The sequence below is a fragment of the Phodopus roborovskii genome, unplaced genomic scaffold (assembly GCF_943737965.1).
Source record: "Phodopus roborovskii unplaced genomic scaffold, PHOROB, whole genome shotgun sequence".
NCBI lineage: Eukaryota > Metazoa > Chordata > Mammalia > Rodentia > Cricetidae > Phodopus > Phodopus roborovskii.
In genome coordinates, this window is record NW_026126571.1 from 17,420,878 (window position 1) to 17,447,008 (window position 26,131).

General features: G+C 41.2%; 1 protein-coding gene across 1 annotated transcript in view; it reads left to right on the forward strand.

Annotated features, from left to right (window-relative positions):
• Window positions 1-297: 297 nt before the first annotated feature.
• Window positions 298-26,131, forward strand: part of Fam13a (family with sequence similarity 13 member A) — an 89,049-nt gene continuing 63,215 nt past the window's right edge. The window contains exons 1-2 of the mRNA XM_051202768.1: window positions 298-561; window positions 17,841-17,882. Of these exons, the coding sequence (XP_051058725.1) occupies window positions 533-561; window positions 17,841-17,882 (71 nt within the window). The 5' untranslated portion in view covers window positions 298-532. The remainder of the gene's footprint in view (window positions 562-17,840; window positions 17,883-26,131) is intronic.

Here is a 26,131-nt window from a genome sequence, read left to right on the forward strand (position 1 = left end):
GTTAAGTCCAATTCTTCCCTTGGGTCACGAAAATGCTTAGTTTAGAGACTCTGCCTGTCCTTGACAATGCATTTCATTGCTGTCCTCCTTGCACACTGAACCAGGCAGGACTGGGCTCCGACGCAGTTATTGGTTGTTCTTCACAGACTGACAGGCTTGTCTGAAACCGCTCAGAGGAAAAGTTTCAGGTTACTGGGGCTTGCCAAGCCCACTGAGGAAGGAGCCCAGAGGAGCGGGGTGGGGACAGGAGGAGGAGCGGGAGGAGCAGGAGCGGGAGGAGCAGCAGGAGGAGGAGCAGCCTTTCACACTCCGCTGCTCCTCCTCTGATTGGCTCCGGGTTTCAGCTGCTTCGCTGGAACAAAAGGTCAAAGTGGACTGCAGTGTAAATGTGGAGGCAGCCGATAAATATCCTTGCCTGCAGTTGGAGGTGGAGAGGCAGCGTCAGCTGCAGCAGGTTGTGGGCTCCGCGGGTCCTGCACACCGGGCTTGGCTGGAAGACACTGGGGGATCCCGTGCAGATTCGCACACGAGGATGGCTTGTGAAATCATGCCGCTGAGAAGGTAGTGTTCGCTGCTTATGCTGTTTGGTATTTTCTGAGCAGTGTATCACAGTACTTGGCCAGTGCTCGGCATCATTAGGAACAGACTGCAAGCAGTCTTCACCGTGCTTTTTTCTTTGACCAGACAATAACATTTAAATAGCACACTGCTCTTTCACTGACACTTTTGTCCAGTTAGTTGTGATTATTGAGTTCAGTTATATCCTTCTTTTAATGGAAGTGTATTTAAGATAATACCTCTGCAACTCGAAGCAAAGCAGATTTGCGTTAGAATGGAACAGGCTTCTCAGCTCTCCAGGCTGCGAGATCACGTCAGTGGGCTCAATAGATGTGTCTGATTATCTGTTCTCTAGGCAAAGGCTTTCTCTCTTCAGGTAAATTGTAATCATGGGAATAAAGGTTGAGGACAATGTCTCTCCTTGAATAATTCTAGGCAGGTTTATTTTATCCAAATGACGCTGAAGCAAAGCAAAACAAAAACCGCTGTGTAAGATTGAGTACAAGGTTCTGTTGGGGACTGTGATGAGGGGGTCTCTGAGTCCCATGGAAGTAAAGAACCTGAACTGTAACAGCCCTGCCTGTTAGGAAGCACGCCGCTGGTGATGTAGACCGGAGTACTGTGTTCTGGGGTGTTAGTGGAAGTTACCAGAATGATGCCTGAGCCCTGTCCCCACAGAAAGTCCGAGTTGGTCAAGGTCACAGTTCATGGTTTAAACACTTACTTTTGCTAATCAGATGGTCAATTACTTTATGGACAGCGACATTCGACTTCATAGAAATGTTTCATTTATAATTTTCTATGTAAAATGATATTTTGCAAACTCAAACAAGGACAATTTATTGAATAGAAAACCTAGACAACTGTATTTTTCTTTTTTAAAAAAAAATCATGCTACATGATGAAATTTTGTTTTGTTTTGTTTTGTTTTTAATTGTAAGAAGGTTCCTACAGACTGACTATGGGGAGAGCTAGTGTGGTCATTTTCCTTTTGCTCTCCTGATGTGTCTACTGCAATAGTACCTTGATGGGGTGTTCAGAGTTCTTTTCCAGAAAAGTCACACTTTAATATAGAAGGAAGTGCTATGTGAAGGAATCTGTGTTTCTATAGTAATTCTGTAGCAAAATCCGCATGCTTGAAATTTCTCAGACAACAAAACTATTGTACACTTTCCAGAGTTTAAATAATGTTCAATTTCAAAGTTGGGAACTTCTGTCTTTCTAATGATGTCAGTCCTGTAGAGTTCTACACGGGTTGTGTTTTAGAGAAAAAAAAAAAGTATTGCTCTTACTAAACTCTGTTGTAGCTGCTTGTCAATAGAAAGCCTGCTATGAAGACTTAAGAAGAGCAATGTGCTCTCCTGAAAATTATTTTACGTTGTTGGTCACTATAGTGAACCTAGGGCTACCTAAATTTGCATTCAAGAATGCTGAGTCATGACTTTTGTCCTGCAGGCACTGCACACCAGCTCCCTGTGCAGTCCAAGTCCCACCACTTCCAAGTGCAGGGTCTTGGTCTGATTGATTCCCTGGCAATCTCCACTTCCAGTTTATGTCTGCTTTTGATTATAAACTTCCTGAAGGAAATGACCAGGTGTATGATGGGGCTTTCTGCACAAAGATCCCTTGTGAGCATAAGCATTTATTCAGACACCTTTATGATCCCGCAGAGTGTTTCTTCGGCTCAGGGCTCAACATTTCTGGCTAATTTACTCCATGTTTGTTACACAAATGATAACCATTCCCATCCTGTAGAATCCTGCCATGTTTCAGAGTACCAGAGTGCTAGAAACTGATGAGATAAATAGCTAAAAGATTAGCTTTAAATAGCAAGTAAAGAAATTCATGCTGAATATTTGCACTGAAAATACTGGTGCAAATTCTAGTTAATGATTATAGCTTGTAGAAAACTATTGACAGTTGGTCCATGTAGTAATCTGACACTATACTGCCCAACATTGCCACATAGCATATTTAATATCATGGCCTTATGAAAGGTTTTTTTTTTTTTTTTTCAGTTTTGCCTGTTTCAACAAAACTTACAACATTGTTTAATGTTTCCTCTCTGATCAAGCACTATTGCTCTGCCACTGATCATGAGGTACCTGAGACACCAGTTCTGCTGTCCCACAGAAGTAAGGATGCAGAAGCATTACCAGACAATTGCAATGCCTTGTGGTAAATTCTGTAACACACAGCATGATTAGGGTAATAACAGATGCACCCAGATGGATACACTTTACCCTGTGTTTTATTCACCCTCATCTACGTGGCAGATATTATTAGAGAGTACACATGTACTGTAATGTCGACCTAACTTATAATTTTCACAGATGACATTTTAGCCTTCCTTCACATATGGTGCAAAGGTGTTGAAGATATTTTGTTACTGCTAATCTCCACTGAGATAAGAATGCACATAAAGTTAAAAAGTAAGAATGATGTAAAACACCTTGGTCCTCTTTCCAGTCTTGTATTGTCTGTGAACTTTCCATATAGGCTTGACTCTTGCAAATGCATGGGTGCCAGTGAAAACTCTGCAGAGGTTCTTGTTGGAGTTCTCTTCCTTTGTAAAGTGAACATTTCTAACAGTTTATTTCAAATGACTCAAATTAAAAATGGAATCTTATTAAATAGTATAAAAGAATCCAATGGTCTCATAGTTTTACTTTTTAGAGACTTTATTTTTGTTTTAATCATGTCAGTGAGGAGGTATGCATATGCCTTTAGAGGTCAGAAAAGGTCATCAGATCCCCTGGAGCTGGAGTTACAGGTGATTATGAGCTAATAACTGAACTCCACTCCTCTGCAACCTTTCCCCAAGTTATGTGTAAAAATTCTAAAATATTTACATAATCCTTACAGTTCTTGATAAAACAGCATGCTTTCTAGCCTTTCTTGGTCTGTAAAGGCTCCCTGGAATAAATAATATAAGTGGAGAAATTAAAGTGAAGAACTGTGTTAAGAATGGAAGACAAAGTAAGACTTTTACCTGTGGAGACTAATGAGACTACATTCTATCAGCTCCCAGGTCAGCTGATAGCTCAGCTCGCTGTGTGATTGAATTCTATTTGTATTACTTTCCCTGAAGCATGTGACTTTGTAAGTGAGGCTCTCTACAGAGATACTTCTGCAGATAGGCCTGCTGTAGTAGACCGGGATACACAGGCTTTATCTCAGATCATGACAAAACTTAGTCAGAGCAGTGCTTTGATTTGCTAGATTCACTTTCCAGGAACATCTAACTCAGCTTATCTCCACGAAGGGTAATGTGGAAGGCAAAACTTTGAGGGCTAGGGATCAGTTTAGCTTCCTCTTTTAAGTGTACTGGCATCTGCATGCTCAGGAAAACATCCAGTTTGTGTCTGTGCTCATTTACTAAGTGAGAAGCAGAGGCTGATAATGTGTATGTGAACTTCTTTTCATCAAGAAAATTATAACTAGTATGTACTCTTGAATATTAATCATGTAATGGTAACAGAGTAACTCCAAATTCAGTGTACTTCAAAGAAGACTTAGAGCAGCATGATTAATTAGCATGTGCTGATGATTTAATAACTAAAATTTATGAAACTTCCAATCAGCAGGCATCACCCTCCCTGTGCGGTGGAGGGGGATGGGATGGGGGGGTATTGGGGACATGGGAGGGAGGGGCGGAGAGGGAACTGGGATTGATATGTATAATATAATCAAAAGGATAGATTTTTAAAAATACCCTTCAGCAAACACATCCGGGTGATAATGGGATGACATCTGTAATCCCTGGTGAAAACCTAGGTCACGTGGTCGCTCCTGAGCTGCTGTGTGGTGTTAGAGAGCCCCCTGCTGCTTGTGGACATGATGCCTCACTTGTTGGATGGTATTACTCACAGCCTGACAGCAGGAGGAGTTAAAAGCTATCCCTCTTCAGACCTATGTGGGTTGTATTTCTGAACCTCCCTTGTTGACAATGTGCTCTTTATTTGATAGTGATAAACCTATGAGGAAACAAGACCTCTGTGAACTCTACTTTTGTTGTGGCATGCCTCCCTTACCCGTAGAGCAAAAATGTTTGCCAATTACTCATCTAAAGAAGGCAACTTGGCCAGGCATAGTGGTACATGCCTTTAGTCCTAGCACTTGGGAGGTAGAAGCAGGATGATCTCTGTGAGTTCGAGGCTAGCCTGGTCTACGTAGTGAGTAAGAGTAAGAGTAAGAACTTTTGACCTTTTCTCAAAAATACAAAAGAAAAAAAAATGGTAATCTGAGCTAAAGCAAGGGTACTTTGTTTCAAGGAGCACTGAGAAGGTGGAGGGGTCCCGTATTTAGTGCTTGAAGTTGTGCAAGTACAAGAACCCGAGTTAGACCCCTCAACACGCATGTTAAAGCAGGGCGTGGCTGCGTGTACATGTGACCCCAGCACTGGATGACAAAGACAGGCAAATCCGGAGAACCCATGGCCAGCCAGTTTAACTGAAAAACACTATACTGCCCAACACTGCCACACAGCATATTTAATATCATGTATGGCCATACGAGAGGCATTCTTTTCAGTTTTGCCTGTTCAAACAAAACTTACAACATTGTTTAACGTTTTCTCTCTGATCAAACACTACAGTGGTCACGAGGTAATTGAGACATCAGTTCTGCTGTCCCACAGAAGTACGGAAACATTACCAGACAATTGCAATGCCTTGTGGTAAATTCTGACTTCTGTGCACATGCACACCTTCTCTCTCTCTCTCTCTCTCTCTCTCTCTCTCTCTCTCTCTCTCTCTCTGTCTATTTCTCTCTCTTTCACACACACACACAACATAAATCTAAATTCCTTGGGACACAAAACCTTTTCACCCTGTTTCATTCCTGTGCCCATATATTTGTATGTGACAATGAGAGTCAGCTGCCAAATAGTCTGTATTAGATAGAAATTTCCAAATGCATTACTTAGTTTTCCCTTAAGAAGAACTAGAAAATATTTAAGGGGATTAAAAATAAGTTTCAGTTGGGTTTATTTATGTACCACTTGCATATCATACAATTTACCCATTGGAAGCATGAGATTTAATAGCTTTCAGCATATTTGCAGAGGTGTGCATCAGTTGTAGACATTTCATCACCTAGAAAGAGACTTAGTGTTTAGTTTCAACCTCATCCCCAAGCTAGGTGTGTACCTCTCTTCTCTGGACTTACAAACAGAATGCTATGGTTATATCCCATGTAGCATCTTCTTATTGGCGTCTTTTCCTTCCTATAGTATTTTCAAATTGTATTCACATTATGGCAGGTACTAGTTCTTACTTGCTCTTTACAGCTTAATAATATTCAAGTTTATGAACATATCAAATTTTGGTATTCGTCTCTTAGTTCATGGACCTTTCGTCTTTCTTCTCTTAACATTTAAATACTTATTTTTATTTTTATTTATTTTTGCTATTTTGTAATTTTATACATTGTATAATGAATTTTAGACATACGCAGAAAGAGCTTTGGAGAATTCTAAACATATGGCCTCAACTTTAGAGCCAAAGAAATCCTTAGGGGTTGTCTAAATCTCTTTCATTTCTCATGTGGCTAAACTCAAACCCCTGGAAACAAAATAGTTGCCTAGTCATGTAAAATTCCTACCCAGATATCTAAATAGAAACCATTTATATACAAAGTTGATGATCATGTTGTGTGTGGTGGGGGATTAACAGCAGAGTTGAGGACAAGATGTTGTTATTCAAAAAAGAAACCCACTACCCAATAAAAAGAAGTGACATGCTCACCTTGTTCCCAGAAGTGTGGAGGTCTATGCAATAGGCACGCACTATACCAGAGACTGAAAGTGGCCAGAGATGACCCCTGTGGAGGCATGAAGTAAGTGCTAACCAAACAGTTGAATTGGAGACCATAGGCAATATTGGTAGAAACAATGGAACACTGTTCTCCACATAATTCCAAAGGGTTTCCATTAGAAATGACAGATATATTCTTATGCCAAAATATTGCAAATAATGTATTTGGTTAATTGGGCTATACAGGTATAGTAAAAAGGAAAAGCAATTTGGAAGGTTATCTCTATTAGAATGCCCCGGTATTTTACCTGAGAAATAAGGAAGTCATTTTAGCTCACTTCCTACAACTATTATAACCATTGATTTAGGAAAAACAAAAGTATTAAGCTTATCAAAATCTGAAGTTGTCCTCTAGTTCTTTCTGTGTTAAAATGGGTAAACTTGTTTTATGGCCAGCCATTTGTGAATATTTCTCCTTGGCTATGTTTTAATCTGGGGCACTTAGATTTCCTCATTCCTAGTACAGCAGTACTGTTTTGTGTTGGGAAAGATGCTTTGCCATCTACACGGGCAATCAGTTACAGACCAGGAGACTCAGGTGTCTTACATTCAGCCTTCATTCATTGTCAATGGACACACCAAACAGGGTTCCTACTTCCAAATTGCATGAAGTGCTTTCAGAGAGCACAACCTGATAGGGATACACTGAGGGACATTATAGCAGATGAACTTTGTTGGGACCAAGTATGCACTCATACATTTAAAAGTTTTGAGTGACTCTCTTGAGCTCTGTGTTTTTCTGCTACAAAATTGCCCATATATCTCCAAATTTAATATTCCCTCCAAATTCCACTTTGTCACCTTAAGATTACACTCTAAAACCAGTTTGGTTTCCTCCATAAATTCCAGATTTTTAATTATTATTGCCGAACCATCAAATACTGGATCCCAGGAACCAAAATAACCACTTCTTAGCCAATCTTCCCAAAGCCAAGTTATTTAGTCTCAGCTTGCTAAAAGATGTGGGAGTGGGATAGTGGGCATGGTGTACTGTAACTGTAGTTAAAAACAAGATAAATGGAAGCCTCGGAAGACTGTTTTTTATTAGAGTACCTATGTAGCTCAGTAGAAAGAGAGAAGGCCTGGACAGATTTGCTCAAGTCCCATCACAACACAACACAACACAACACAACACAACACAACACAAATGGCTTTGCAAAGGCAGTCAGCAAAGTGAAGAGGCAGCAGAGTATTACTGCATGGCCACGGTGAAAATAAGCCCTGAAGCAAAACTGGAAGTCACACTCTGACCAGAACAGACCACTCACACACTCACACACTCACACACACACACACACGCGTTCGCGTGCTGCACACACTCATACTCACACACACTGCACACACACACACGCTGTACACATTCACTCACACACTGCACAGACCACTCATACACTCATACACACACACACTCTCACACACATACACACACACTCACACATATACTCACACACTCACTCACACACTCACTCACACACTCACTCACACACACGATGCACACACTCACTCACACGCTGCACACACATACACTCACTCACGCGCTGCACACACACTCATACACACTCACATGCACACACTCACACACACTCACTCACACGCTGCACACACACTCACACACACTCACATGCACATACTCTCACACACTCACACACACTCACATGCACATACTCTCACACACTCACACTCACTCACACGTTGCACACACTCACACACATTCACACACTCACACTCATACACTCACTCACACACACGATGCACACACTCACATGCACATACTCTCACACACTCACACTCACTCACACTCACACACTCACTCACACACACGATGCACACACTCACACACATTCACACACTCACACTCACTCACACTCATACACTCACTCACACACACGATGCACACACTCACATGCACATACTCGCACATACTGCACACACTCACACACTCACACACTGCACACACACACACGATGCACACACACACACACGGTGTACACATTCACACACACACTCACATGCTGCACACACTCACACACACGGTGTACACACACTCACGCACTCACACACACACTGCACTGTTTGTCTAAGTGGCCTGTACTTTCTTCCACCTCTTGGATTTAACTAAACTTGAGTGCCCTTCTCCCATTGGTACCACTGCCCCAGTTCACGGCTGCTCACAGTACTCACTGTTCCCCATCACAGCACCGCATTGTATCCCCGGGCCTCCCAAGCCCGTTGTGTGACCATCCCGTTGAATCGTTCTCCACCCAGACATCCTCTTTCCCCCTATAATGCCTGTGTGGCCCTTGGAATTCGGTGTGCCTTATCTCCCAGTTCTCACTAAACCTGCCAGACTACACAGTGATGTGGAGACCGAGGGTTAGAGACAGACTGTGCTGGCAGCATCTCTCCTTCACAGCTAATTAGCCTTCCTTGAACATGTTTATCTCACTTGAAACATCTGATTGCTAATACTTTCCTCTGAGGATGTCCGGGGAGTGAAGGAGACAGTGTGTATAAACAAAATCTTGGCCTGCGGTGAGTTTTCCAGCCAGCAGTAGTTGCCCATTCCTGTCTGTGAGTTCTGGGAGGGTTGCCATCATATGTTACTAGCCTGTGCATCATTGGTACTTGTCAGTGGTTCTAGAAAGTAGCAGGCACTCAGGAAGTCTTTGAAAATGAGCACCTGTGCGGGTCAGTGCAGAGCCCAAACTCCCAGAGCTGCTTGCAGTGGCCTTGAGCCCAGGGCAGAATCACAGCAGAGCCTCCAGTTTCCTGAGCAGTCCCCACCAGGAGGGGGGGAGCCCTGGGAGGTGAGGGAAGATGATTGGCAGCGCCTTCTGTACATTTGCCATTGTCCCCAAAACTCGGGCAGGCAGAATTATAGTGTGTGAGAGATTACATACCAGTTAAAACAAAGCCCTGTTAGCAAAGCACTGAAATGGTGTAACAATAGCACATGTTGGAAGAAGTTACTCTTGCCTTCTCCCCTCTGAGGATGTCTACTTACATGTCTGTTTTAGTGACTAGAGTTGAGTATATTAATATATAACTTAATGACTAATGCTCCAAAAATATTTTCCTGTCAACTAAGCTCAACTGTGGCAAAAGAAAGCTGCTCCTGAGTTTTGCATTCTAATTTACTGTCCCACTGAGGGGATTTCTATTATTATTACAGAATTACCAGTGCCATCACTTTCCTGTACAAAGCATCAACAGCACATGAGATCTAGCTGCCTTGAAAATAACTTAAAAAAAAAATACAAGAATTTCTTTAAGTTTCAAACAACCTTTGGATCTTTAGTGAGGTCAAATAGCTTTCTTTTCCTGTTCTCAAGCCAGAACAAACATTGGCAAGGCTATATTCAAACATCACCTTGCCTGAACATAGCCTCTTCTGGGTTCTGTACACACCACAGAGTAGTGTTTACATTACAGGTGTACTGACAGGACTCCCACCTCTAATTGTGCAGTTGGAGAAAAGACATTATTTTCTTTTCCTTAAATAAGTATGGAAGAAAACTCAGACTATAGTTGCAACCACATTTAACTTTGGAATAGAAAAGAACAAAGTCACTTAAAGTCATCAACATACAGATCCCTTCACATGTTCTAATTGTCTAAATTCATCTCACAACTGATCAACAACTGTGCATTTTTTAAAATATTTAACTATGACATTGTGTGAACACTCACAAAATCTTGATTCTGTTTCTGTTCAGCTGCCATTTACTGAGCACATGCAGTATGTTAGGTACCTAGCTAGGGCTAGGCGTGGGGCACTTAGACATCCCCATAGCCAGACAAGCTTGAGCCCTGCTGTGCACTCAGCACACTCACCCAGCTGTGAACAGTGTCTGGGAACCTGGATCTGAAGAAGCAACTCCCTTCCAGGGTCCCAGATCAGAAAGCACCCATCAAGCCCAGAGGTGCGGGTGAGAAGGAGGAACAATGTGTGCCAGAGGAGAGGGTTATAGACAGAGACATGCTATTGCAGAAGCATAGAGGGCTAAGGCGCGGAGGGGGACAGTGTGCCAGGTTTCAGCTTTTGGAGTTTACCCCAAATGCAGTGGGGAAGCAGAATAGGCTGAGGGTGAATTAGCATGCCCAGCAGGGACTGAGGATTGCACTATGGAAGAGTGTTGCAGAGAAACTGGAAGGTCCAGAAGCAAGAGACAACATGGAGAGGCTTTCGGAGGGAGAGTGCATGGAGTCTGGTGACTGAATCAAGATGCAGGAAAGGGATAAACTTTGAAGAGGACATTTGGCTTGTTAATGCGATGTAAATACTATAACAAGAGTGAGTGTTCCTTTTGTGCTGTGGCTTTTTTAACAAGTCTTATTAAGCCAGGACTCTGCAAGAAAACACAGTGTCTAACCAGTTAGCAGGTGGTGGAGGAAGAGAAACTTAGCTCTCCACTCCTGGATAAGAATTCCACCCCCATTCCCCACTCAGTTTCTTAGACACTGCAAGCTGTTCATCAAACAACCAGAGCTGAACAGATTATTTGGGTAGAACTGGAATAGAATGAGATAATTCTTAGTTCCTTATCAAAGTAATAAATAGTTCTTTGGTTTATTTATTTTTTTAAAACCACGAAATCTTATGTTGCCCAGGCTGGCCTCAAGCTCCTTATGCGGCAGAGGTCTTGAGCAGCTGCTCCTCCTGACTGATGGGATTGCAGGCATGAGTCAGCACACTATGCAAGTGTGGGGGCTCAACCCAGAGCATGGAAAATGCAAGCACTCTACCAACTAAGCCACTTTCCAGCCTGGATATAGAAGACAGTACAAGTTATAAAGAATGGTGCAGTCGTCGAATAAGAAGTTCCTAAGAAGCATGCAGAAGGGTCTCCTTCACAGGCCCCTGAAATATGGTCCTCACAGTTGCCCATGCCCTCAAGGGAGACTATTGGAGAGACTTGGGGACATCTTGTCAGTTCTCTTGGCCTTCCAGAACTGTGTTATTTTGTCCACCACCAGGCATGTATGGAACAGTTTTGCTTTTCTCTCCCTCCATAGTCAGCCAACAGGTTCTGTTTTGGTTTTTTGGCTCATGGTGGCTCTAGATGAAGGGCTGACAAAGAAAGTGACTTCCTTCATGAGCAGATCTTAATTCAGGAGCCTTCCCTGAGTGCATCTTACAGTACCCATGGGAACACAGCACTTGTTAAAAAAGCCACAGCACTTAAAACCCTGTTTCTATACTCAATGCCCTCACCTGCCAGCGTTCGCAAGGCCGGTTAACAGGTCAGGGTTCTCATTTTGTATACATCGATTTTATGTTTATACAACTGTTATACAGATGGAAACTATCCAAGCAAAATAAGAGCAATGTGGTGACATTTGTGCTAGTGTTTGTATGTGAGGAAACCTATGAAAGTAGCCCACTAGAGTGAGAGCCTAGGCAGAGTTTTCAGCACATGTTTGGAAATGAAATCCGATGTCCACTAATTCCCCCATGGACAGCTGATCTTGTCTTGAGAGCATATCCTTTTGCAGCATTGGGCATGGTTGGGTTCAGGAGAATTTGAAAACAAACAAGGAAACAAAAATAACAAACACGTTACTCAGTGTATAGGTTTGTGACGACTGATGTAAGAAAGTATCACCGCTCCCGCCCCCCCCACCCCCCCACCCCCCTCTCACCCCCCCCCACCCTGCACCAGAGCTTATGCATTGTCTCAGGTTCCATCTGCTCTGCACACCGGGACTTTGCTGGCCATTCTCTCTGCAGGAGTGAGGCAGTGGTGTGAACTAGGTCCCCCTTCCTCTTAGCAGCAGAAACATCCCACACCATGCTCTCAAGTGCTTGTGTGTCCATTCAAGTTTCCCTTTCTTCATAATGACACAGTCACACTGATTCAAGGCTTAGTGGCTATGTCTCAACTCGCTGAACTCTTAAAGGCCCACTTTCTAAACTCGGTCACATCCTGAAGTTCAGGAACATTGAACTTCCCTGTGTATTTGCCAGGCAATGAGTTACACACATACACCTAAAAGGATGTTCAAGATTTCCACCCACAGTAAAGAAACTTGTAGATATTCCTCTGGCTTAGCTAAGTGGTAAAGAGCTTGCTGAGGTCAGGCAGTCTAGGTTCAGATGGAGTACCACCAGAGAGGGAAAAGGAAGGGGAGGGGAAAGGGAGAGGAGGGAGGGAGGAACAAGGGGGGAGGGGGAAGAAGAAGAAAATAGTAGATAGGCTGTCCTTAACTCTTGGAAAGTCATTTGTTTCTCTGTTTTGCTGGACAAATAACACCTTTCAGGTTGGTTAAGCTCTTTCATGTTAGCATTTCTTTGGGCAGAGAGAGCCAATTTGCTATAAAGGAAGGTAATTTGTGTTCTTATGGGCTGCCTGTAGCATTCCTAGTTACAAACACCGGAAGAAAGCTGTAAAGCCACTGCTTGAGCATATAAGAAAGGTTTGTAACTGCTCCTCAGATTACAGCCACAACCGTTTAGCTACGAGCTGATTGAAAATTTTTACACTCATTTTCCAGAAAGCATAGGGATTTGTGTGTCTTTAGGTTGTTTGTTTTCTGTTCCTGAATGGGACCAACCCCAAAACATAAACAGCAGACCAACACAGGACATCTCACAGCCTAGTTGTCATGGCTTGTGGTCAGTGGCCATACGTGAACAAACTGAGGCCACTCAGGTACGTGCAGCACTTCTGGACAGGACATGGGGGACTAGCATTTCTTCCCTGGAGTAGCACTTTGTGCCATGCCCATCATGTGGAGGGGACATCTAAGATCCTGAGAGATTTGCTTAGTTCTCTGCTTTCACTTCCTCGTTTCCTCTTACAGCCCTTAGATTTTTTTTCTTTTTTTTAAGTCCTCACAGATGGCCTTCCTCATTTCTAGAAAGAGTAGAGCCCCATTCTTTGCATTTGCCAATTTTTCTATAGTTTTTAGTACCCAAGAAACACTTCAAAAATCTCCTGCTTTAACTTAATTGAAACTCCATTTAAAGAGTGAAGATGAATATGCAGTTTATATTAATTTTTTTTTAGTAATCAGCCACTTTAAGGGATTAGAAAGTAGAATTAATTGGATTGTGAGAACACTGGGAAAATACATTGAATGGAATAGCAGTTTGGAGACACACTGGGTACCTTATTCTGGGAGTTCTTTCAACAGTTTTTTAATTTTGATTGGGTTTATTGTTTGTGTTTATTTGTTTCACATGTGAAACACCATGCTTTTTCTGTTCCGAGTTAGTTGTGGTCTATTGATCTGCATAGGCATTGCCTTGTGTGGGTCCAAAGCTCATGGCTCGATTCCCAGGGCAGGTGCCATTTATGTATACAGCTTATCAATGCCAAGCATATTGAGAGTTCAGAAGAGTCTGCCAACATCCTGATTTCTAAGCTGTTGCCGCTTCCGTCGTAGCTTCTTAGATGTGGGCTCTTGGGGTCTGTGCTAAACATTCTTCCCACACGCACTCCGGCACCTCATATCCGGGGGAGAACAGTAAGCATCCCGTTGTGTTACATGAACAGCAGAAGAAAAGCAAGTGAATCCCAAACTGTTTCGTTTGTCACTGGTATAGTCTTAGAGCCCAGCTTTCTTCTTCATCCACAGTGGTGTATGTGTCTGTTCTTAAAGCTTAAAAGTGAATCGGAATTCTAAGTTTAGAATTCAGGCAAAGGACTACACTTAATTTAGAACTTAAGTGAAGTCATTCACTGTCTTTGGACATGACTAAGATTGTCAGAAAATGAACACCATCAAGGCTTTATCTAAGTAGTTTGGAGCCAGGAACAAAAGCCTACTTGTTTTGACAACTATATAGAAATGATGATCTTTCTAATGTTTCCTATTCTGAACTCTAAATTTTAGGAAACGGTTCATTTTTCTCAATGCTGTTAAAAAGAACTATCCTGGATGATTGTTTTTTGTTTGTTTGTTTTACTTAGAATGAGTACAAAAATCAGGGTAGCTTGAAACTTCTGTCAAAATTGTTCTACTATTAATGAAAACTTGGGAGTCACATATTGGGATAAAACCTTGATAGATCCAAGGATCAGAGTGATGATCAGCTAATACTGCCTCTCTGTGCTTCCCGGATCAAAAAAGCCCTCGAAATCTCCAAATCCCTACCTACTACTTCCTGTGTGTCACCTGGCTGTTTGGGTCCTCTGTACCTGTCTAGTTAATTCCCATCAGCTAGTCACTGACTCTGCCCCCTATTCAAGGTTAATTTTATTAGTAGTCTCAGAGTGCCAGTGCAAACAAATATCCTGCAACAGTAGCTAATTTTTCCTCATTAATTCATTTAAAATCAGTGCTTTAGTTGTTTTAATTGTATACCTTTGTCAACAATCATATAACTATGTCCAAAGCAAGTGTACTTTTAAGAAAAGAAAAAGAAGAAATATGTCCATTATTTATCCAATTTGATTTATTTACCCTCATTTTCTTTTCATATATTTTTGTTCCATGAATGCATTGCATTATAGTCAATGCTAATTATCCATAAAATGTAATATATAAAGTCTGTTCCACTTTACTTAAATTCCTAGACTTTCTTTTTCTCTTTTAGAACACTTAAAACTGATAAAATGACAGTCTAAATTTTTAGTTTCTGACTCTGTGCCTCATTGATGGATTTACTTTGTGCCAACACAGCCTGAAAAGATATTTGCTTATCACCAAAACCTGTATTTCCTTCAAGAGATATTCTTGAACTGTCCTGGTGGCCCACACCTTTAATCCCAGTGCTAGGCAGACACACAACCAACCAACCCACATCCCTGACCTGTGACAAATTATTTTGATCAAGTAAAATCAGTTAGAAGACAATAAACAACCAAGACAGTATCGGGTATAAAAATAAGTTGTACTCACCACTGGTTAATGTTAGTGATGTGGGAATATTGAGAATATTGGGGTGCCTTTGAGGAGACCAGGGTCTTTCTCAAAAGCCAGAATCCCAGAAAGTAGAATGACTACCAAAGTGGCCCCAACCCGTGGAGGCCAGGCTCTTATCTAGAGAATTCAAAGGGTGAACCTTGAGAACCACAGAGGGTAAGTTAAGTTTTAGGGAGAAGTTTATTGTACTATTCCCTTAAGAGAAAGTGAAGACAGGGCTCAGCAAGGGTCCCTGAAGGGTGGGACAGTATCAAGCAGCTAGTTCTGGGAAGCTTTTCTGCTTTTTTTTTTTTTTCGGGGTGGGTGGGGGGGGTTCATGACAGGATTTCTCTGTGTAGCTCTAGCTCTCTTGTAGATCAGACTGGCTTCAAACTCACAGAGATCCTCCCGGCTCTGCCTCCCGAGTGCTGTGATTAAAGGCATGTGCCACCACCACCCAGCCTGGAGACCTTGTTAAAGAACTTTCTGTACATAGTGGGTTGAAGTATAGGGGGGATGAGCTAGTCTGTCCGGGCGCCCCAGGCGGAGATGTTCAGTGCCTCTGCCCAGTTTCCGTCGAATTCTCATGTGCAACTTCCAGCCAGGAGAAAAGACAGGAAGCCAGGGACTAGCATGCCCACCCCCCACCAAGGGCATTTCTGCGCTGCTGCCCTGGGGTCTCTGCCCTGCATGACCAGTTTCCATCTCCTATTCTTACCACTGCCTGGATGAGTTATGTTTGAGCCTACTTTTCCGGATAAATGAGAGCAAGGACCAAATACAGGGAGAATCTCTGTGAGGAGCCAAAGGCAAGAAGTGGTTTATTCCATTTATCTGGGAGACTGCTTCTGTTTGCAACAAAGAACTGTAGCACTCACCCACCCAAAAAAAAAAAAAAAAAAGTAGTGGAAGGCACAGGACACCCTTGTTCAGAACTCTGTACCGTCTGGCAATGTGGCCCAGCACAGCTGAGAATGTGGCCCCCCAAAAAAAAAAAAACATACCCTCCCTTAAAGGGGAGTTTTTCTGTGATTGGCATTTTAGCCCCATCGCATTATTCTCAAGAGAACTTACCACCCCTCAGTACTTTAAAAAATACATGACTAATTTAATGGCCACAAAATACATTGTGCTATGCATGTTAATTCACTTCAACTTGTTTCATGTTAGTGTTAAGGAATCCTGATCTAAGAAACACAGCCCTCACTTCACAACATGAGGCAATATTCCTCTCCTGTAACTTGAAATCAGCACAAGTTTATACTGGTAAGCTTTATTGGCACAATGTTGGCCATAATAGCTCTTTGATATGGAGGCCTTGATTAGAGAACAAATACATTTTGTCAAATGTTTTCTAGGAGGACTTTGAAGTTAAACATGTAAGTTTCTTGTGTGAAGTTAGCTCCCTGTAAAACCACTGCTCCAGATGGTTTCATTGCAGTCAACCTGAATGTATCCCAGATGTAGATCCCCCTAACTCTTATACATGCTAGCTGAATGGTACCTGCATTACCCTTAGCCCATCCACAATAGTCCACAATGAAGCGATCCATCACCCCTCAAGTGGGAAGGAAGTTCATAACTAATTTATGCCTGTGTATGTATATGCATATGAGCGTAAAACACCAGGATACTATGAATGATAGTATGGTTGACAACATCGGCAATGAAATAGCTGAACAAGATTAAAATGGCAGAGCAAAAAATTATAGGAGATTTAAAAAGAGTGTGTCAAATGGTACATGGCCTGTCCTAGCTGAACTATAACATTTTTTCAACTCTTAAGACAAGTGTGTATGTCAGAGGGAGAAAGAAGAAGGGAGGGAGGGAGGGACAGAGACAGAGACAGGGAGATCACATCATTGTAGTAAGATCTTGTTGAATTTCAGGTCAATATTGACACTGAAATCAAACAATTCCATTTTCATGAATGATGCTTAAGAAAACAAGTAAGCAGGAGAGACTCACTTTATGCATTTATAATAAAAAGTAGTTTATTAGAAGAAAACCTGTTAAGGAAAATTCTAGCATGTATTTTACATTTAAAAATTAAATGCCATTATATTAAGCTTCCTGTTTTTTTTTTTTTTTTTCCATTTTGTTTAAGGAACTTAAACTGTGCTGAGAATTTTCTTTACATCTGCTCCTGGTACCCACATCAGGTTATACTTAGTAGAACAAATATCATGAGATTTGCCTCAGGGGTGTGCTTTTCACTGCTAGAAAATCACTCTTGAAGTAGCCCACATTAACTTTACTTTTGCAATTAACTTTGTTCAAAAAAAAAAATGTGTCTCCAATAATTTATAGGGGTTTTGTGTAATACAAGCGTGTTTGAATAAACTTTCTGGACAATCTAGTAAAAAGCTGCTTCTTGAAATATGGCATAAATTACTTTTGTTTTAGGCTTATCTGAGAATACTTCTGATAGGCTGGCTTCATTGAAGAAGTAGTTAATGTTGGCTAGGTCCCAGGGAGAGTCTTTTGTCAGCTTGAATAAATTACAAGATCAGCAGTAATGTGTCACAATTTGTGACAGGTAGAACAGAATTTTAGTAAAATTTACATGTTCTATTAATAGAAATTATATTAACCCACAATTTGTTTTTCTTTTAGCTCGCAGGAAGATGAAAGACCTTTGTCACCTTTCTATCTGAGGTATTTCTTTATTTATCTTGTCTTATTGTGGTCTGCTATAGGACATAGAGGCAAGCTGAAGTTCCTTTGTGTTTTCTTCTCTTTCCTTTGAGACAGTCTCATATCCTGGATTAGCCTGGAGCTTACTAAGAAGCTGAAGATAACTTTGAACTTTTGACCCTCCTGCCTTTACCTCTGGTGTTCCAAGATTGCAAACCTTCACTACCACAGTTGGTTTTGTGCAGTGCTTGTGATACTGTTTTAAATGTTTAATATAATTGGAAAGGCTGGAATGAGACATTTTATTTCAAATTCAGAATGTAGTTCCCGAAATTGCTTGATACTAAGGCAGTAACCTAAGTAAAAAGCCTAACCAGGCACCACTTGTCATTAACATACACAAGGCGCTGGGCTAAGTCCTGGCACACAGAGATCTGTGTCTGTGCATGCATGCGTGCATGTGTGCATATGTGTGTGTGTGTGCGCGCGCACGCGTGCACACACACATATGCCCGTGCATATACAGTTCCCAGCACCCTGACTTGGATTGTGCTAGTTCATTTTCTGTGGACATTGGGATCTTTCATGCTCTCTGTGTGTGAACATTGGGATGTTTTATGCTCTCTGTGTGTGGACATTGGGATGTTTTATGCTTTCTGTGTGTGGACATTGGGATGTTTCATGCTCTCTGTGTGTGGACATTGGGATGTTTTATGCTTTCTGTGTGTGGACATTGGGATGTTTCATGCTCTCTGTGTGAGACACCTGATGAGATTTAGAACCAGATCTTCCTTATTGCAATTCTTTCCTAAGTACCCTCCTACTTCAAAATGCTAGAAGGGTGGTTCTCAACCTTCCTAATGCTGTGACCTGCAACCATAAAATTATTCGCATTGCCACTTCTTAACTGCAATTTTGCTACTGCTATGAATCATAACATAAATATATGATATTCATGGTATCTAAAATACAACACGTGTGAAGGGGTTGATTGACTCCTAAAGGGGTTGCAGTGCACAGGTTGAGAACCACTGTGCTAGACTATCATACAACCACATAAACTAAAAATGTTGAGCTCTTTAGTCTTGCCTCAGTTTCTAAGTCTACTTTTTGAAGGAAATGCCAGGATATAGAATACATAATTTGTATATTTACTTATTATTTACTTACTCTTAATCTAACTCATTGCAACCATCACAGAGTTAGATTTAGATGTTATTTCAGTAATTTAGAAATGTGTCACAGAATGCCAGGGCACAGCTGAGTAATTGCTTTCCCCAGTGCTCTGCCCTTCAACACACTGTGCGCCAGGGTTCCTGTTAGGGCAGTCCACCAGCACCTGATCTTTTCTTTCCTTTTCATCCAAGCGGAATCTGCATATTCTGATCATGGCTAATCTCAGCTGTGCAGTCACTGTGGACATACGGCGGCATCACCCTAGAGTCCGTAGTGACTCTGAGAATCATATGTAAACGTGGGTGGAAATGCAAACAAGCCATTGCTGGCTAGTAAGGGAAGTTAAGCTTTACAGGGCACAGGACTGGATCACTCGATCATACCACCTGTGAACAGCTTTTTTCTGACCATCTTAATTTTGTTGCCCTGATTGACAGCAACCTGTGTTTTATGTAGTGTTGAATTTTATTTTTATGCTTACTATATTTAAGGTAGATGGCAAAAATGGGTTTATGTCTTCAAAGAAATATATACTGGTGTTTTGCAGTATGAAATTAACTTTTTTTCTCATTGCCTGGACTGTAATATTTCCATGGTACTATCTGTAAAAAGAAATTATAGACTGGTAGAATGAACATAAAATAAGGGGGTTGGGTTATGGCTCAGTGGCTAAGAGCACTGGCTGCTCTTCCAGAGGACCTGAGTCCTATTCCAGAAACTGCGTGGTAGTTACAAGAGCCTGTAGTCCAGCTCCAGGGGCTGGGATGCCCACTTCTGAATGTCCAGAGCAGCAGACACTGAACACAGTCATACATACATGAAGGCAAAACATCTACACATATAAAATAAAGTTTAAAAAATCCATAATAAAAATTTTACAAAGTAAATTAAGGTTAAAAAAAAGTTCATTGTGTATTTACTGGACTTTGGATGCAAGCTACTTGCTCTATTTAATATCAGGGTCATAACCACTAAAATGTGAGGACATTGGGAATAAAGAATGAATTTGCAGAAGGATAGGTCAGCAGGTAAGAGCCCTTACTGCTCTTTCTGAGAACCTGAGTTCAGTTCCCATAGCCCACAACAAGTGGTTCACAACGTCCTGTAACTCTATCAGGGGATCTCATGCCTTCTTCTGACCTTCTTGGACAAACACACACACACACACACACACACACACACACACACACACACACACACGTAACAAAAACTCAAGCATTCACCCTCGTACAAGTCTCCATTCACAGCAGAAAAAGAAAGGCTAGCAGCAAGCACTGTTTTCAGATAATGGAAGTTCAGAGTAAGTGGAGCTGTTGTTTCACAGAAACACAAATAGTAATCATTTAACCTGTAATTACAACTCCAAAAATAGGTTGGTTGTTTTTTTGTTTTGTTTTGTTCTGAGTAACATTATATAATAGTCTCAAAAATAATATAAGAACTAGTTTGGTGCAAGTTTATCTTAGCAATTTTTTTTATTTCTCACATGATATTAAATTACTGGGAAAACACGAACCCATCCCCATAATCATTTGCCTGGCTAGTCTGAGGTAGACTTTCTTGCTATTCTGTCATAATGTATTTAAGTAGGAGAAAAAAAGACTGTTAATTACTATTAATCACTTCTGGGTACTTTTAACTAGACAAGTGACATGTCTGCTGATGAACACTTTATAACTAAATGCACATTTTTGTGTTATGTCTAATGAGTGAATAGTTCTTAACTGATTCTAATGTATTTTCATGTTTCTACAACTTGCATTTTTTATCATTTTATTAATTGAGTCCTTTGATTCATTTCCCAAAACAGAGTTATTAAGACTCACAAAGTCCTCACTGACTTTTTAAGATGATGACACATATATGCATACACACACACACACACACACACACACACACACACACATTTCTTTACATTCAAAGTAGTATTTTGTCTGTAGAAAGAAAAAAATGGATTGAGAGCTGCAACCTGCTGCTTTCCCAAATAGTAATACTGAGTACTGAATGCTCTATACTATACTTTGATGATTTTGATTTGCTAGATTTTTCTTAAGGGGAGGAAGGACCGACTGCAAATGAGGCATATCTGCTGAGACAGATACTCAGCATCAGTAAGGAGCCAGGCAGAGTTGTTGGGATGAACAACCGGTCAGTAGTAGGTTTAATTCTAGATCATAAAGCGGAATAGACAACTCAGGAGGCTGCAGTCTGAGAGACTGCCCGTGCATATACAAGATGGGTCAGGACAGAGGGAAGGCAGAGAGAGCAGCCCTCTGGTCTCAACAGAAGAGACTCAAAGGGAGGGAGCAGATGGTCCGTCAAGGGAGATCACAAAGGTACCTAGCCCCTGGTTGCTCAGCTGGTGAGGCAGGAGTGTGGATGTAGGGCCTAGACACTAATGGGGGCCTCGGGGTCTAGGTGTGGCTGGAGGAGAGGGCAGTGCACAGGAGCAGGAACCAAAAGGGGCTCACGTTCATCACCATGCTTCGCTGCCATGGGATAGACATTCTCCCTCTGTGACTTGCAGTTAGTTCTCTTCACGGTCACACTGTGCCCTGTATTTCTCTCCTGGGCATTTCAGTTGCTTCAGACCTTTCTGCAATAAGGCAAGCCAGTTAGACACCAGTACCCACACCCTGGGTCTGAGTAAATACCTTCTGGGGTAAGAGTTCGGTGTCCACTGCAGTCCCTCCTTAGCCTGCCTAACCCTGCAGAGAGCCCAGCTGGTGTGTCTTTCTTTGAACGGGAAGGAAACAGTAACTACAGAGCAACACCTGCTACCACCATGTGTCAAGTGCAGCTAAGTAGCTCAGATAGTGGGTGTCATTGTTCCTCAGATTACTCCCTTGGGATTAACCAGCTCTGGTGAAACAATTAAGGAAATGAAAGCGAAGCAAAACTTCGGTAAGCCCTCGACTAAACAAACACATGCCTGTGCACGTTACCCAAGGAACATTCTTGGCGAGCACATCTGCACTCCGTTCTCTTTCTGATTCTAGCCTGCTATCCAAAAACAGGAACCCCCAACTCAATTGATCAGATTAACATCAAAGGCAACGTGCCCTTGATGTTCTTCCATGCCCCGCTCTGCCTGTTGCTGTCTGCATTCTTCCTCCTGGCATCTGATCAGATCGGGTTGGGATCTGCTAGTTACGTTTCCATTTGTCCAAGTTCTCAGTGTCTACAATCTTGGCTTTGTTTGGGCTTCTGAAGCTGATTTCCACCAGAACCAGGTCTCTGCCCCTCCATGTTCTCATCTGCCCCTGTTCCCACTCCACCTGCTTTCAAGCTGCTGGTGCTCATCCAATCAGATTTTACGCTTGGGTCCCAAACAAATTCCTGAGTCTGAGCTCTGTGCCTGAGGGCCTGCCAAGCTGTAGCCAGTCTTACGGAGCTGTCCCCAGCCACATGGCTTCTCAGGCTTGCCCCTGTTTTGCAAACTGAACCCATCTTCTGGTAAGGGCCCAGTTCTTGGTAGTTTCCTGATTGATGCTCTGTTAAAACTCTGGAGTTGACAGTTTTTACATTTCAGCCCAAGTTTTAACATGGTACCACCCAAAACTGAATTTCTATTGAGTAAGTTAGAGTTGCATAAGTCAGGCTCAGGGTTCCACCTGTCTTCTAATTGTCCCGAGAGGGTATTTGATAGATTTAGTTACCCGTTAGTTGTTTGAGATGCAAGATCATTCTTTATGATTTTGTCCATTTTTAATTGCTAGTGCCTTAGACCTAACATTTTAAGTAATGTTCTGAACTTCTGAGTTAACATTGAAAATCTCTAGCATTGAAGAAATCCAAGTTAAAATTTTACCTGAGGTTGGATATGTTGGCTAGTGGGGAAAAGTTCAAAGCCCTGGGATTACCATAAACAAGGAAATATCTAAAAATTATATCATACAACTCATATCTTTATATGTAGAAAACTTTAAAAACATCTCTACATAGTTTTTGTCTTCTGGCAGAGGGGATACCATCTTAAACAATTTATGCTATAACTTTGATTTTTGAAATTTTTTTCATTATGTTTCTTTAATTTTAAACTTGGGTTTTAATTAGTTTGAATTTTTTGTCTTTGATAGTTTTTGCTAAAGTCCCTCTTTATCAGCCAGGTGTGGCAGTACACTTTTAATCCCACCACCCAGGGAGCAAAGGCAGTTAGTTGGATCTCTGTAAGTTCCAGGACAGCCTGGTCTACACAGTGAGTTCCAAGATAGCCAGAGCTACACAGTGAGACCCTGTCTTCAAACAAATAAGTGGATTATCATGAAAGGATTTAAAGAAGTGTATGCCACAGATATTTTATTTGTGACTAAGTTTGTTTCAGGCTATATATATTTAATTATTTAACCAGATGAGAAACCAAGTGTGTTTGGATAGTTTGGAGCACAAATAACTATTTTTTAATATATAAATATTTTCTTCCTTACCCCTCTTGACAGGAATAGTGTTTCTAAGCTGAAGGGGCAACTGTGAAGTTCAGCTGGTGTGTGTGTGTGTGTGTGTGCGCGCGCGCGCATGTGTGTGTAATATAAATAGCATAATATTCACTAATCACTAATCATTTTAATTACTTTTGATATTTTGTGAAATACACAGAAGTTAAAATTTGCCATTTTCATCATTTTAAATGAATGATTCATGAATCCTGATGTTGGACACGTGCCACTGCTATCCATCACTAGAAACTACAGAGCTTATAAGACTGAATTCTGTGTCCATTGATAATTAATTCCTCATTGCCCCCCCCTCAACCCCAGCCCTTGGCAGCCATCATTCTGTCTTTGTCTCATGTCTTTGATGCTCTAGACATCTCACCTAAGTGGAGCCATGCAGAAGTTATCCTTTTGTGGTTGTTGTTTCCCTTGGATGGTGCCCTCAAGGCTCATGTAGCATGTGTTAGAAACCCGGTGTTTTCAAAGGTCCCAAGGATTGAACTCAGGTCATCAGGCTTGTTGGCAAGTGCCTTTACCAGTTGAGCTATCTTACTGGCCTAAGTGGCTTCTATCTTTGGCTATTGTAAATGATGTAGCTGGTGAACATGTTGTTAAAATTGCCAGCTCCTTCACTTCAGTTCTATTAAATATATACCTAAAAGTAGAACTGTTAGACTTATTCTGTAGGTATTCCCATACTATTTGGCATACATGCAACAGCAATTTACATTTCTAATAATTACATATTAGAGTTTCGATTTTTCCATCCTCACCAATTGTTAATTTTTGTTTCTGATAATATCAACCCCTATAGAATCTAAATCATATGTAGAATCGGTTGTCTAGTTTGGAAATTTTCATGTGCAGACCTAGCTGTAGACCAACCTATAAGTATGACCGAAGATGAGAAATTGCAATGCTGTTTAACAGTTTTCAGAAACTTGGTCTTGTGTCCTTGATATATGAGTATCGTTGCTTTAACTCTTGGCATAATAAGAAATAAGTATAGGATCTAGGCTCCATTTTCTCAATGGTAATGAAAATATTAGTCACTGGGCTTGTGTTTGGACTCTACTGAGAAAGATCAATCATATAAAACTTTAATGCTTCTCTGACTTGGCTTTTCCTTGGCATGATAAAGCAAAGGAATTTTTTCCTCATTAAAGATGACCCATTCTGCCTAAATCTCTTTCCATTTTGTCCTTCTTGTCTATGGCTTCATATTGACTTCTCTCTGTAAGAACTTCAGGTTGGAATAAAATAAAAGCCTGTAGTTAATCAGGTGGCTGACTACCCTCACTGATATAGCTATCCCCAATTTCTTCCTTAAATTGTAGGAATGTCAGAAAAGCTATAAACGTAGAGCCAGTGTTCAAAGAAAACCAGGGTGTCAAAGTTTAATGTGCACCTTGAAATCTCCATGTTCCATCTCTGGTCAAGATAGCCAGGGGAAAAAAAAAGGCATTTGGAAGAGGGCAGAATTGGAGTTCTTTTATTATCTGCTTCACTGACCAGAAAAACAGGCAGCATTGCCCAAATGGAGCAGAGACTAAAGTCTTCACAATAGAGTTGTGCATTCATTTTCACCTCTCTGTCACTAACAGCTTCTTAATTTCACTATCTATTCAAAACTAGAATACATAGTATACAAAACAATGGGAAGGAGAGAGGATACCCCTGGGATGTTGGGTGCTTAATGAAAGCATTTGTAAAAGGCCTCAAAGCAGGGGGATTATTGGATTTAGTGTGTGCTTCAAAGTATATGCTGCACAAAAGCAAACTGTGTGTGTGTGTGTGTGTGTGTGTGTGTGTGTGTGTGTGTGTGTGTGTGATTTTCCAGTTTACTCTTAACAGCAGAGCAAACAAACAAGCCTGCCTGAGAAAGCTTAGCAAATTGTCCTAGGGCACAGCAGAAGCATTTGCCCACAACTGCTTGGACTATGTCATAAACTAAGAACTAATCAGCTCACCCAGGTTACTTGTAAATGTCTTGATTCCTTCTTGCCCCATAAGAACTCTTTAACAAAAAGAAACGATTTGGGATTTACAAAACAAAACTACACATTAAAGGAAAACATGATATCCCCTGAAAATTTGATATAAAAGCATTTTTTTTTTTTTTGCTGGAAAAGTAATATTGTTAATCTTCTCAAAAGATTTTCAAGGATCTGACCAAGGTCTTTGAAATATTAGTAAGAATCTACTGGGAACACACATTTAGGTCTGAGATGGAAGACAAAGAGTTCTAGAAGTACAGTGACATTAAAACTTTAGTTAAATTGGCATCACAAGCGCACTAAAAACCTGTGAGACGCACTAGAGAGCAGATACTTCTTAAAATTAAGTGTAAGACACCACCTAGTAGATATCCTGGTTCTCTGGCTCTTGCAACCTTTCTAACCCTCTTTCATAATTTTCCTTGAGCCTTAGGTGTAATGGTTGCATCATAGATACATCTACTGGAGCTGGGCTTCCCATGGTCATTTCTTCTTAGCATTTTGATCAGTAGGATATTTAGATCTCAATTAGTCTCCATTTGTTGCAAAAAGTTTTGGGTTTTTTGTTTTGTTTTGTCTTTTTTGTTATTTTTGTTGTCGTTGTTATTGGTGTTGTTTTTGGAGGGGTGAAAGCTATACTTTCCTGTGGATATAAGATAAGTAT